The sequence below is a fragment of the Leptopilina boulardi genome, unplaced genomic scaffold (assembly GCF_019393585.1).
Source record: "Leptopilina boulardi isolate dan_hultmark-lab unplaced genomic scaffold, ZJU_Lbou_2.1 LbouV2_408, whole genome shotgun sequence".
NCBI classification, from domain to species: domain Eukaryota; kingdom Metazoa; phylum Arthropoda; class Insecta; order Hymenoptera; family Figitidae; genus Leptopilina; species Leptopilina boulardi.
This window is the reverse complement of record NW_026137983.1, coordinates 351,355-365,197: the sequence shown is the minus strand read 5'-3', so window position 1 is coordinate 365,197 and position 13,843 is coordinate 351,355. Positions and strand designations below refer to the sequence as shown.

Here is a 13,843-nt window from a genome sequence, read left to right as displayed (position 1 = left end):
ACAGATCCCAAAATCGAATTTTGGGGCCCCACAGATCCCAAATTCAAATTTTGGGGCCCCACAGATCCCAAATTAAACTTTTGGGGCACCACAGATCCCAAATTCGAATTTTGGGGGCACCAGAGATCCCAAATTCGAATTTTGTGGCACCATAGCTCCCAAATTCGAATTTTGGGGCACCACAGATCTCAAATTCAAATTTTGGGGCACCATAGCTCCCAAATTGAAATTTTGGGGCCCCACAGATCCCAAATTCGAATTTTGGGCAAACATAGCTTCCAAATTCGAATTTTGGGGCACCACAGATCCCAAATTCAAATTTTGGGGCACCATAGCTCCCAAATTCAAATTTTGGGGCCCCACAGATCCAAAATCTCCATTTACTGAATGGACATTTTCCCGAATGGACATTACATGAATGGACATTACATGTCCCATTAGTTAACATGCCCCTATAATTAACATGTCCCAGTAGTTCACCTGTCTTAGTAATTGACATGTCCCAATAGTTGACATGTCCATATAGTTGACATGTCCCTATAGTTGACATGTCCCTATAGTTGACATGTCCCTATAGTTGACATGTCCCTATAGTTGACATGTCTTAATAGTGGACATTATCGAATGGACATTTTACCTAATGTTTTTGTTTGTGAATCAAAAAAGATAAATGATAGAAGAAAGACCTCCACTCCACAGCCACTCTTTCTTTTTTCTTTCATTTACCTTTTTGAATTTTGATTTTGCCAATTTTTGATTTTCTTCGAATTTACTGTCTGGGGGAGAATTAATTTATAGAAATTAATATTTTATAATTTATAATTAATTTATAATAAAAATTTTGCTAAATAAATAAAATTTAATAGTACATAAAATTTATAAAATAAATTTTATTATTTATTTTTAAATTATTTATTTTTGATTTATTTTTTTTTAATTAAAATTTAAAGCGCCACGAAACCCTAGATGTAGGCGCATTTGCGCCTAGTTCTTTTCCTATTTTTAATATTGAAAATTAAAATTAATAATTAAATTAATATTAAAAATCTGAATTTGAGGTTATGTTTTTGTTTATTAACAGCAGTTAATTTGCAATATTCTAAGTCACGACTTTACACTACACGATCGTTACACATTTTTTAATCCATAGTAGACGCAGCCTTAGGCTGCGTCTACAATGGATTAAAAAAATGTGTACCGATCGTGTATAGTGTAGTGTAAAGTCGTGTTTCTTGTATGACTTAGAATATTGCAAATTAACTGCTGTTCATAAACAAAAACATAACCTCAAATTCAGATTTTTAATATTAAAAATTAAAATTAAGGCCATCCGGGAAAAATCCCTATAACCTAAAAATGTTTTGATTGGAGGGAATAATAGAGGAAGGGTCAATGAGTGGGGCTCTTCTCCATTTTTGCAATAACATTGTGAGGAAATTATTTTATTAAGCCCAGGTCCAAGTGAGGCAGCGCCATCTACATTAAAAGGAAAATTTTGGAAAATTTTCAACAGCCTTTTCTAAAAACCAAGATGGTAAAATACTTTTTCCTTTATGGATAATTGCTTATTGGCAAGATATTATATACCAGCTAAAACTTTTTTTGAGTTAAAATGATGAAAAAAATTTCATGTCGATGAAATTAAATATGAGCACTTTTTTCACAAAAACTGTAACAGTACTTTCTCAGAAATTACAATCAAAAATGCAATTTCCATTTGGAAAATTAATAAACGCTAAAAAATACACGACCTAAGATTTACCAATCACGAAAATAATAAAAAAAAAAAATTTATTAAATATTTAACATATTGATACTGCTTTACTGATTGTGACAGCCATTTTGTAGATTTAGTATTTCAGGTGGTTAGCAACAGCGCCAATCTCCTCCTTTCGGCAAAACTGCGAAACGTCTGGTGACATATAAAACCTGCCAAACGGCTGTCATAATGAGTAAAATATGTTATGTTAAAATACTTTTTTTTTGTTATTTTCGTGATTGGTAAATCTTAGGTCGTGTATTTTTTAGCGTTTATTAATTTTCCAAATGGAAATTGCATTTTTGATTGTAATTTCTGAGAAAGTACTGTTACAGTTTTTGTGAAAAAAGTGCTCATATTTAATTTATTGACATGAAATTTTTTTCATCATTTTAACTCAAAAAAAGTTTTAGCTGGTATATATCTTGCCAATAATCAATTATCCATAAAGGAAAAAGCATTTTACCTTCTTGTTTTCAAGAAAAGGCTGTTAAAAATTTTCCAAAATTTTAGTATTAATGTAGATGGCGCTGCCTCACTTGGACCTGGCCTTAAAGATTTAAAGTGGAGTAATTTGGGGTAAGTTAGTTCAGCAGCGGCCACTATAGCTAGAATTGGCGCCACATAGATTCTTTCATTTTGTTTAAAATATAAAAAATTAATTTGTCTAAATTTCCACTCAAACACTTTTTAAATTTAAATTATTATTCTATTTAAAGATTTGAAAATATATAAAGAAGTAATATGTATATTAAAAAATTTTCGATATCTATATTTTTTCATCAGGATGTCAGAAGAATATTTTTATGATTTACACACAATTTTTATCAATAAAACATTCAAATAGCATTTTTCATAATTTTTTAAATCATTTCAACCCATTGAAATAATTAATGGATCGAAATATCATTATAAAAATAATATTGGTATATAGTTTATAACTGTAAAACTTAAAAAAAGAATAATAAATAAAATTTAAAAAATAATTTTTCTTAATTTTTTTTTCTGAAGTATGTAAATAATTCGAGTCTTTATTTACTAAAGTAAATATTTTTTTATGCACTTTTCCTTTGAAACTAAAAATAACTTATAAAAGAAAATAAAAAAAATTATTTTTTCTTACTAAATAATTATTACTATTATACACTTGTATTGAAAGCAAATGAAAAAAGTAATCGAAACATAATTTTAATTGAAAAAAAAATATATATCTGTAACACTAAATAAAAAATGAAAAAAAAAATTTTTTTTTGTTCTCATCTCAGATTCTAGAGAATATATATATTTTTTTTTACTTTAAAATTATTTAGTGATAAAATATATAATAAGCATCACTAACAGTATTGAAGATTAGATAAAAAATATTTATTCGAGAAAATAATGACTGACGAATTAAATTTTCTTCGACTAAATGAAATACTTTTTTTTTTCCATAATGATAAGCATATATTATTTTATAAAATATCGTGGAAATTTCTTCTTATAAATATTATAAATATGGGTGATTCTCCGCATAGCGCACAACTTGCTTTTTTTCATGTTGTGAAAGAAAAATCACAAATAATGTTCACATAATATTTCGATTCCAATGTAAAAAGGTCATTTCTGTGATTACAAACAAAAACCAATAGTTACTTTTGTATATTTAACATTATAATTTTTCGTGAAAAGTGGTTTTTAAGGCTGAAAACGTCAAAATTTCACCTGTCCCCACAGGATGTTTAAACAAAAAAGTTAATATTTTTAGCAATGTGCATTAATAAATACAATTTCTATTGCTATTTTAGTATTGTATATTGTAGTGGAATTGAATAAAAAAAACGTTTGATCAAAAAAATAATTATTTTCTTTTTTTTTTTTGCTATTTATACTTGACTGCACTTTTGTGCGTTATTCTGCGTTTTATTATTAAACATTGAATTATTTAAATAAAAGTCAAATGTTAATATAGTTCTACTTTAGTAACAGCAAAAGTTATATTCCTTAAAAGTTGATACATGAAGGAAATAATCAATTTTCTAATTGATTTATCCTTTTTTTACACACTTCAAGATTCAAATTTGTACAGGCCTTCAATATTTTTTTAAAAAAATAGAATATAATTAAATAATAAAGGTTAAATAAAGTGTAGTTATATTATTTTAGTCTATATGAGGTATTCCATGACAAATCGGAGACCATTTGGCTTTTGCACCTCAGATCTTTTTGAACATTTTTTTCCTTTTAGTACTCATGAAGACTAGCTTTCACGATTTTTTTCAAATTTTTTCATCAAGCCCTTTAGGAGATATCAATCAAGTTATTATCAAGTATTATCATTTAAAGAAAGAAAGAGTTATTATGGAATTCATTATGAATGTTATTATCATTTCAGTTATCATATCAAGTTATTTTCGAAAAAAATTTCTATTAGATTTTTGAGATTTAAGATTAAAAATTCATTTTTGCACCTGTGTGTATCGATCGATTTTTTTCAAAATTTTTTTTACAAAAACTGCTCTAAATTTAACGAATTTTGAGCCTAGTCCGATTTATTTTTTATTTATTATTTATGTTTTTGTAAATTACCGCGGAAATTTCCGTACATTACCAAAAATTATAATTTTTAATTGTGATTTATGCTTTATATATTTTTATGAATTTTAGACAAAATTTCTATAAATTACCGCATAAATTTCCATAAATTACCTCGAAAATTTCCGTAAATTATCGAAATAAAAATTTTTAATTGTCGTTCGCGCTATATATATATATATATTTTTGTGAATTACCCCAAAAATTTCCATAAACATTTGAAATCAAATTTTAACTATTTTATAGAATTCAAAAAGCAAAGAATTTTTTTTTCAATTTGCTTAAAAAAATTATAAAAAATTTTTCCGGCCCACCATGGATATTTTTTTTCTTGACACTTTATCTTCAAAAATATGTATTGATATTTATCATTTCGATAAAAAAAATATTTTTAAAGTTTCAGACACCAAATCGTGCGCTACGCGGAGAATCATCCATTTATATGAAAAGCTTGTGATAAAAAATGAGGATATTTTGTCGATTATTTCACGACACTTAATTGATGAATGTAATTCATATTGATTTAATTTTTGTTTTGTTATTTTTTTTTTTTTTTTTTTTTTTTTTATTTTAACGTACGAAACATTCATCACAGTAGCAGCATGCGTTGTAATCCTCGATATCCTCGTCATCTGTTGCAGATGCCGAACTTGTACTATTATTTCGATGACGCCACTTTCTTAACCGCCACCAATCCTTCCACCAAGTCCACTCCATTGTTATGTTTTCTTAAATATAAATATAATCCAGACAATAACGTTCGATTTCTTGACTCCTGCATCACTTTTTTTTCTTTTTTTTCTTTTTTTTTTTTTTTGCTGCCCACTTGATAATGTTCAGTCTTGTTTTTCACTCACTTAACAATAATTGAAAAAAAAAACAAATATAAAAAATTACCCATAAAAATTTTAACTCCCTATTTAAAAAAAAAAATCAGAAAAATGAATTCAAGATTTTTGTTATAATTTAAAAAAAGTTTATTTGATCTTTTCAAATGTAGACTAAAATTATTTGTTTAATTTATAATTGACATTAAATTAAATCTTTTTTTTTCATATATACTATTTTCTAAAAAATTTGTTTTAAAATTTTTAAATTTAATTGAAAAAAAAATATTGATAAATAAAAAAGCAAAAAATCAAAGAGGATTTAGAAAAAGTAACAATAAAAAAATAAAAAAAAAAAAAAAAAAAAAAACAGTAATAAAATTTTCCTTGACTTTTTAAAGATTGAAACCTCAAAGATTATAATAATCAAAATATATCTATGAAAAGGTGCGTGAAAAGATTATTGAGAATGAGTTGTGAATGAAAGTTGGATATTGATTTGTATTATGACATTTTAATAAATTACCTTCGATTATTTTGTGTCACACGATTCAGCAAGTTTAATGCATTATTAAAATTTATTATTAACAAGAACGCGTTTTTTCTTATCAGTTCGAGTTTTTGTGACAGTTGAAAGTTATATTATAAATGAACGCACATTTTCAGTCAAGGCTAATTTTTGTGTTAATGAGAGATGATTTAATTAACTTTATTTTTGTATTTTGCTTGTTAGGAAAATTACATTTTATTCACGGTCATTTTCGCGGTATTTTTAAGGTCAAATTTTTATTTGAAATTTTAAAAATTTTTATTTTTAATTTATGGATTGAAATTTTTTTTTTTTTTTATTTGATTTTATTATTATTATTTTAATTTCCAATTTTTGTTTCTATTCCCTATTTTTTATTTTAATGTTAACAGAAATAAATTTTCAATTCTTATCTATTCAATTATAAAAAAATAACATAAAATTTCAAATTTTATTTCGTATTTAAAATTTTAACTTTGCAATTTTAAATTAATATAATTATAACTTTGTTGACTTCTACTGTTACTTACTTAGTTTTGCATTTCAAATTTTTAATTTAAATTTTTAATACCTATTTGAGTATTAAAAAAAGATTAAAATTAAAATTTTATTTAATTTGTTTTTTCACTTTTTTTATTGTTTATTTAATTTAATTGTTGGCTTATTTAATCAATATTAATTATTTATATTTAAATTAGTTTTAAAATTAATATACGGTAAAATTTACTCGTACAAAAAGTAACAACTATTAAATTAAAAAAAATCCGATCAAATAATATATAGTTTTATTTCACTTACAGAAAGATCATATTAGGCAAGACAAGCGAGAACAAAAACGAAGAATGCCGCACAACTTCAGAATAATTTAAAGATCGTATTATTTTTTTTCGTTCTTATTGTTTTATTATATAACTCAAACAATCATCTACAATATTTCACAGAAATAGGAAAAAAAAAACTTAAAATTCGTAATAACATATTGAATTTTTTTTTTTTTTTACAAAAAATGACGTTTTAGAAAAAAAACATTTTTACGGGACATTTTTAATTTTGATAATAAATCAAAAATAAGAGAACTAAAAATATGAGTCATGAATTTATGAATCACATAAAATTTGTCAAGAATTCTTGTGAAACTTAATTTATAAAAAGACTTAATAAATTTTATTTTTACATTAAATGTCATAATAAATATTTAATTTTAGTTAATTAATAATAATAATAAATTTTTTTCAAATTTTATTTTCTTTATATAAAATAATTAAGAAAAAGAAAAGAAATCCCGAAAAGATCAAATAAATAATATTCAACATTAGAGATAAAAGAAAATCCTTCATATTTAACAAGCTTCTGCATTAATCATGACGCTGAGCTCGTAAAAATAGTCTAATAGTAAACAGATGTGCACATGGTGACTAATTAACACTCTTTTCTGATTGTTTATAATTTGCAAAAAGCAAACAAAAAAAAAAAAAAAATTACTAAATTTTCAAATATTATATAAAATAGAAAAATTTAATTAATTTAATTTTTGATTAAATTTTTTTTTCGTAAAATTTGGGTAATTTTTTTTTTCTTCTTCTATATTTCAAAAATCTAAATCACCATCGCGTATTTGTTTAATGTTTTCTTTTTTACTCAAAAAATAAATTTAAAAAAAAAAAAAAAAAAAAAAATGCGAGTATGAGTAAATGCAATGTTACATGCACGAGTATCAATGGAGAACTAATTCATGATTCCTCCAATGTTGGACTGCCTCTATTAATAAGGACAAGTGCGTGTGAGTATATCGACAAACGTGGGTAAATAAATATAGACTCTTTTAAACAAAGGAAAATTCTCCAATTTACAAGACTCCATAATACTGTTGCTGTCAAGTATTTCAAATAAACGAATTATTTTTTTTCCGCCTTTTTATATTGCAGGAAATTCAAAATTTTACATGCGTGAAAAATTATTATTATTTAATTTGATTGAAAGAGGAAAATTTAATTAGCCAATTTATTATTATTATTATTATTATTATTATTATTATTATTATTATTATTGTCATTTAATAATTTGTATTTTTTTATTTTTTATTATTATTACTTTAATTAATTAATTAATTTTAAAAAATATAATTATAAAATGTTATAAATTAAAAAATTAGGAGCTTCTAGTACCTATATTTGAAAATCAGAAGCGGAAATAATATTCTTCGCTTTTATAATAATATTATGTTGATTATCTTCCCTCTCAATCAATAAATTTTCATACGATAAATAAATATTCCACTCATAAAATTTACACTTATTTTGCCGTTTACTTATTAAATTTTTTTTTTAAATCTAAATAAATCAAATTTAAAAAGTCAGATTATTAAAATTTGAATTTACTAATTTCGAAAAAATTTTTTTTTTTAATTAAATTACATATTTTAATCACATTTACAGTTAAGTACAAAAAAAAAATAGTCATTTTCAAGTTTCGATTTTTTTTTCATTTTCATAAAAAATTATATTTAAACGACTTTTAAAGAATTAAAGAAAAATTGTTCAACTATACATTTTTAATTCGAAAAAACAAAAGGTTGTCTTATCTTAATTGTGTGCTATAAAAACCGGTTTAAAAAAAAAACTGGATATTTTATAACTTTTTGATTAATTAATCTTTCAATGATGTATTGAGAAAATTCTTTAAATTATTTATCTCTCAAGATGTGCAAATGCAAATATAATTAATATATATATATACGTGTAAAAAGGAATTTTTTAAACAAATTTTTATCTCATTTTCTAATTAACATTTTTTTTAAATATTTAATAAAATTTTAATATTAAAATCATAAAAAAGTGAATATTCAAAAATTCAAGTAATTTAAAATAAAACCGATTTTTTAACAAAAATTTAATTTAATTTAAATAGTTAAAAAAAAAAAAAATTCATTAATTTTTAAGGTTTACTTAAACAAAATTGTCATGACACAAAATTAGAAAAAAAAGAAAAAAAACGATAATAAAAAGTCGATAAAAATAATTCTCGAACATTGAAAATGACTTTCTGAAAAGTTAAATATTTTATAAAAACAATTAATAAGCATTTTTTAAATTATATAGTTTAAAAAGCTCACATCAATAAGACAATTTGCTAAGAATAAAGAAAAACAATATTTCTACCCTTCAAATATATATATGATATATTCCACGCCAAAGTGTAAGTCCATCTGCAATTGCATCTCCGATTTTTTGAGATTTTTTTTCTTTTAGTACTAATTGAGACTAGCTTCCATGAATTTTTTCAAATTTTTTTAGCAAGCCGTTTTCGAGTTAGGGAATTTTTAAAATTGAAAAAAATTAATTTTTGAATGCTCATAATTTCCTTAAAAGTCTTTTTTTCAAAATGTGTGTTTTTAAACGTACTTTTCAACAAAAAAATCGCAATTTTTTTTTAAACGATATTACTATCAAATTTTTGAGTTTTAATGATAAAAAGTCGTTTTTCACATTTGACGTACTGATCGATTTTTTTCAAAATTTTTTCAAAAAAAACTACTTCTTTTTACGAAACTTTTAAGCCTAGCCCGATAATGGGCAAACAATTTTTACAATATTTTCGGAATTTTTCAAAAATTTTTGAAGTTTTGAATTTTTTAAAAATATTTTTGGTTTTTTTTTTATACTACATACTTTTATGTGTCTTGATGCGCTGATTACGAAAATCATAGTGACAATATCCAAAAATTTGATTTTTATGGTGAAAACCATAAAAAAGTCCCAAAATTTATTGTTTTTTTTCGTTTATTGGGTAAAATATGCAAAATTAAGACAAAAAATTTTAGACAAAAGTTATAGATCTTATTAATCTACATTTTTTTAATTTTGCATATTTTACCCAACAAACGAAAAAAAAACAATAAATTTTGGGACTTTTTTATGGTTTTCACCATAAAAATCAAATTTTTGGATATTGTCATTATGATTTTTGTAATCAGCGCATCAAAACACATAAGGGCATATCTCTAGAACCTTTAACTTTAATGTCCCTCGCATATATTTTGGTAATTTTAAAAAATTTCCGTTGGTTTTTGTTGGAAATATTAATGCTTGATACAATCAATCATTTCCAAAAGATTCCACTTTAATTTATTAAATACATAAATAATTATTTCAATTTTAATACGCGATTTTTAACAATGTCTACTTGTCCTTAACCATACTTTCTGATGCTTTAAACGATATAGTTTTAGATGTAATAAAAATTACTAATTCTGAAATATGGTTTTTCAATGTTAATTAATCGGGGAACACATTTTCGCAGGGAAATTAATATTTTATTAATTGTGAAAAAATTTATAAGCTTTTAAAAGTTGTCCCTCACTTTTAACCTTTTCGACCGTAATCATCGTATTTATGATTTTTCTTTTATAAGACAAGCGGCACGTTTAAATAACTTATGGGAAATCAAACATCAAGTTACTATAATTATTTTGAGACATAATAAATTGATGTGCTTCATGTCTTCAAAAAACTATTATAAGTTAAATAAACGAAAACACGCGTGGACAAAATTTGAAAACAACCGTAATACGAGTGATACTTCATGAAAATCATATAAAAGTATTTGAAAAGTACTTGCATATATTTTCACATGTGCCATTTAACATCCCGTGAATGTGCTTCGAGAAAAAATACTTTATTGCAAAGATAATGTAAAAATATTCATCAATTACGGTCGACCGTAATCGACCGAAATTTTTTAGAAAGAAATTGTTATGTACGAAGTTGCCGATTATAATTTTTTTTATAGAAACTATCATTAATTATTAAAACCTGAAGGTTAAGTTTTAATGTTTATTTCGAGACACAAAAATGGATCCAAAAAAATTCATTCTGAAAAAAGATAAGATGCGAGAGAAAAGAAAAATAGAAAAGAAAAATAGAAAAGGAAAAAAGAGAAAAGAAATTGGAAAGTTTACGAATATTAAATTTAAATAGAAAAAAGTCAATGAAAATCGTATGGTAAATTTTAAAAATTACAATTTTACATTTTTAAAACAATTCACTATAATAAAAATCTATTTTAAAATGTAATGTAAATATTCAAATAAAAAATTTATATATCTAGTTAATTTTTGACACATGCTTTTATACCCAGTGCATTATTTCAGTATTTTATTATTCATATAAATATTGAAAATATTAAACGAATTTTATTGCTTTTTAAAATTATAACCCCTTAGAAAATTCCCTTCACCTGTTTTTTATCCTCAAAAGCAAACACCTGTTGAATATTTTTTTGTTACAGGTTAAAAATAATTCTCAATTTTAAATATTTATAACTTTTTGAAGACAACTTGTTTTATCTGTCCACTTGTATAATTGGAAAGCTTAGTTCTTGAAGTTTATGTAGACAGAGTTTCAATACTGTGCTCAAAAAAAAAAAAAAATTTTTTTCTTTTTGAAAAGTTAAAGGTTTCAAAGATATGCCCATAAAAGCATCTAGTATAAAAAAAACCAAAAATATTTTTAAAAAATTCAAAAATTTTTGTAAAATTCTCAAAATATTGTAAAAATTGTTTGTCCATTATCGGGCTAGGCTTAAAAGTTTCGTAAAAAGAAGTAGTTTTTTTTTGAAAAAATTTTGAAAAAAATCGATCAGTACGTCAAATGAGAAAAATGACTTTTTATCATTAAAACTCAAAAATTTGATAGTAATATCGTTTAAAAAAAATTTTTGATTTTTTTGTTGTTGTAAAGTACGTTTAAAAACACACATTTTGAAAAGAAAAAGACTTTTAAAATTGATGCATTTTTAAGGAAGTTATGAGCATTCAAAAATTAAAAGTCATGGAAATTCTCCAATTTTCAAAATTCTATAACTCGAAAACGGCTTGCTAAAAAAATTTGAAAAAATTCATGGAAGCTAGTCTCAAATAGTACTAAAAGAAAAAAAAAATCTCAAAAAAATCGGAGATGCAATTGCAGATGGACTTTCACTTTGGCGTGGAATATATCATATATATATATATATAGAATAAAATCCTCAAATTCCCGTGCAAAAAATTTCTAATTTACAGTCTTATAAGCTGATTACTAAAAAAAAAAAAAAAATAAACCAATTTTACATAAAACTGGAGTATGCATTTTCAAAAATCGATAATTTCCAAAATTTGACTAATTTGAAAATAAAAACTTACCCGAGTGGATCCTAGAAAAATAGAAGCTGATTGATCTACAAGGGTAGGAACTGTATTACCCTCTCCTACGTAGAATATTGGTCGATTTGCGCTCCGAAGACCCTAAATTTTAATTGTAAAATAAAAATTTTATTTCCAAAAATACATCTATTTTTATTATTTCTATTTTTTTTTTTTTTTTTTTTTTTTTTTTTTATAAAGAAATTAAAATTATTCAATAATTGAAATAATTAAAAAAATATTTAAATAGAAATTTTAACTATTTTAGAGAATAAAATTCAATAAAATTATTTTATTTTTTTAAAATAAATTAATGTTTTTTAATATCACAAAATTTAAAGTGAAACAATTTTTATAAATTACCTGATAGCCATGTTCCAGTTCAGTGTAAGACATGTCAAAAAGACTTTCATTGATGAAAGAACTGTTCCACCCTTCAGAAGTAAAATGAAAAAAAATTCTCACCGCCTTTCTTTCGTTTCTTGTAAAATTAAAAATTCCCTACAAGAAAATAGTTAAAATTACATATATCTTCGATGAATAATTATATCATATTGAATATTAAAAATATCCAGTTGAATCGTAATTATTTTTTTGAAAATCTAAATTTAAGATAATCCAAATTTAATACTATCAATTTTTTTTTTTTTTTTTTTTTTTGTAAAAGTAACGACAATAATAAACTGTTGCATATATATGATAGCACTTATTTTAAAAAATTTTGTCAAAAAAAAAAAAAAAAAAAGTATTGTCAACATTTTGTATTAAAAATAAAAATTCAATAACACAAAACAAAATTTTCTGAATATATAAAAATAAAATTTTTCAAATTAACCTTCATTTCATAACGAATTCATTTAAATTAATATAAGAGACGAAATGTCGAAATAAAAAAATAAATATATATATGTGTATAAAAATTTTTAATTTTCCAAGAAAATATTTGACACTAAGAAATATAATTCATTTACAAAATATAAAATGCATAAACTATCTATAAAATTATTTATAATTTTATTATCACATAACAAAAATCGATTCAGGGGTAAAATCGTTTTTCGAATATTTCTACGTCGCAGATTATCGACCCAGTTATATATTTAAATGCGGAATTTTTATTGAGAAAGAGAGAGAATACAAGTGTTACTGTAGTTTGATGAGTATAGTATTATTGAGGACATCAATTAAACCGAATAAATTAGTCTATTTTTCAAAGACAAAAAAAAAAAAAAAAAAGTCGACAGTCAAAAACAATACATATCACAGAAATAAACGAAAATTTTTGAACAGTAAAAACACATTATTTTTACAATATCAGAAGAAATGTCAAACTTACTTTTTTCACCGAAAATTTGTTAACAGCCGCCTTTTTTCAAATTCACAAGTCAAAATAATAATCTTTTTCTCAATTAATGCCAAAATACATGTAGATAAACAGCTTTTGAATTTGTCAATACCACTTTAGCACCGACATTTTGTTGAAATTGAAACAAACATGGAACGATGGTCCAAATTTCGAAATGTGGATTTAAAATTTTGGCGCGAAATTTCAAATACTGTTTTTTTATTGCTTTTTTTTAAAAAAAGAACTCTTAAAATTATTATATATTTTTGTTACTTCTCTCTATTTCATTATATAATTTAATTTTATTGTTAATTTGAAAATTATATTTATTACTTTTGTAATTTGAATATTCCATTGTTAAAAAAAACTCCGACGAATCTTTAAATAAAATATAACAATTTTCACTGTTACAATGCAAATATAAAGAATTTAATTTTTTACATTTTAATTAAAAGTTGAACTTTAGTAAAAATTACAATTTCTTGATATTTTTGGGGAAAAAAAATTTAGGCAACATACATATAACCTAAAATTTAACAATCGTTTCTCTAAATATGAGAAATTTTTAATCTTTATCAAAATGTAATTATAGTTTTTAATAATTTTATATTTTAATTTTACAAAATTATTC

At 23.3% G+C, this 13,843-nt stretch overlaps 1 protein-coding gene across 18 annotated transcripts in view; it reads right to left on the bottom strand.

Moving 5' to 3' along the window:
• Positions 1 to 13,425, bottom strand: part of LOC127289369 (inositol hexakisphosphate and diphosphoinositol-pentakisphosphate kinase 2) — a 49,214-nt gene extending 35,789 nt beyond the window's left edge. For 10 of the 18 annotated variants that reach the window (XM_051317261.1, XM_051317269.1, XM_051317274.1 and 7 more), the window contains exons 1-3: positions 12,231 to 12,253; positions 11,868 to 11,969; positions 4,913 to 5,061 (exon numbers count right to left, since the gene is read on the bottom strand). In XM_051317261.1, coding sequence (XP_051173218.1) covers positions 4,913 to 5,050 — 138 coding nt within the window. In that variant the 5' untranslated portion in view covers positions 5,051 to 5,061; positions 11,868 to 11,969; positions 12,231 to 12,253. Of the gene's footprint in view, positions 1 to 4,912; positions 5,062 to 11,867; positions 11,970 to 12,230; positions 12,369 to 13,203 lie in introns of those variants that run through there. The other 8 variants (XM_051317262.1, XM_051317279.1, XM_051317270.1 and 5 more) reach the window with 4 other exon arrangements.
• Positions 13,426 to 13,843: the final 418 nt, after the last annotated feature.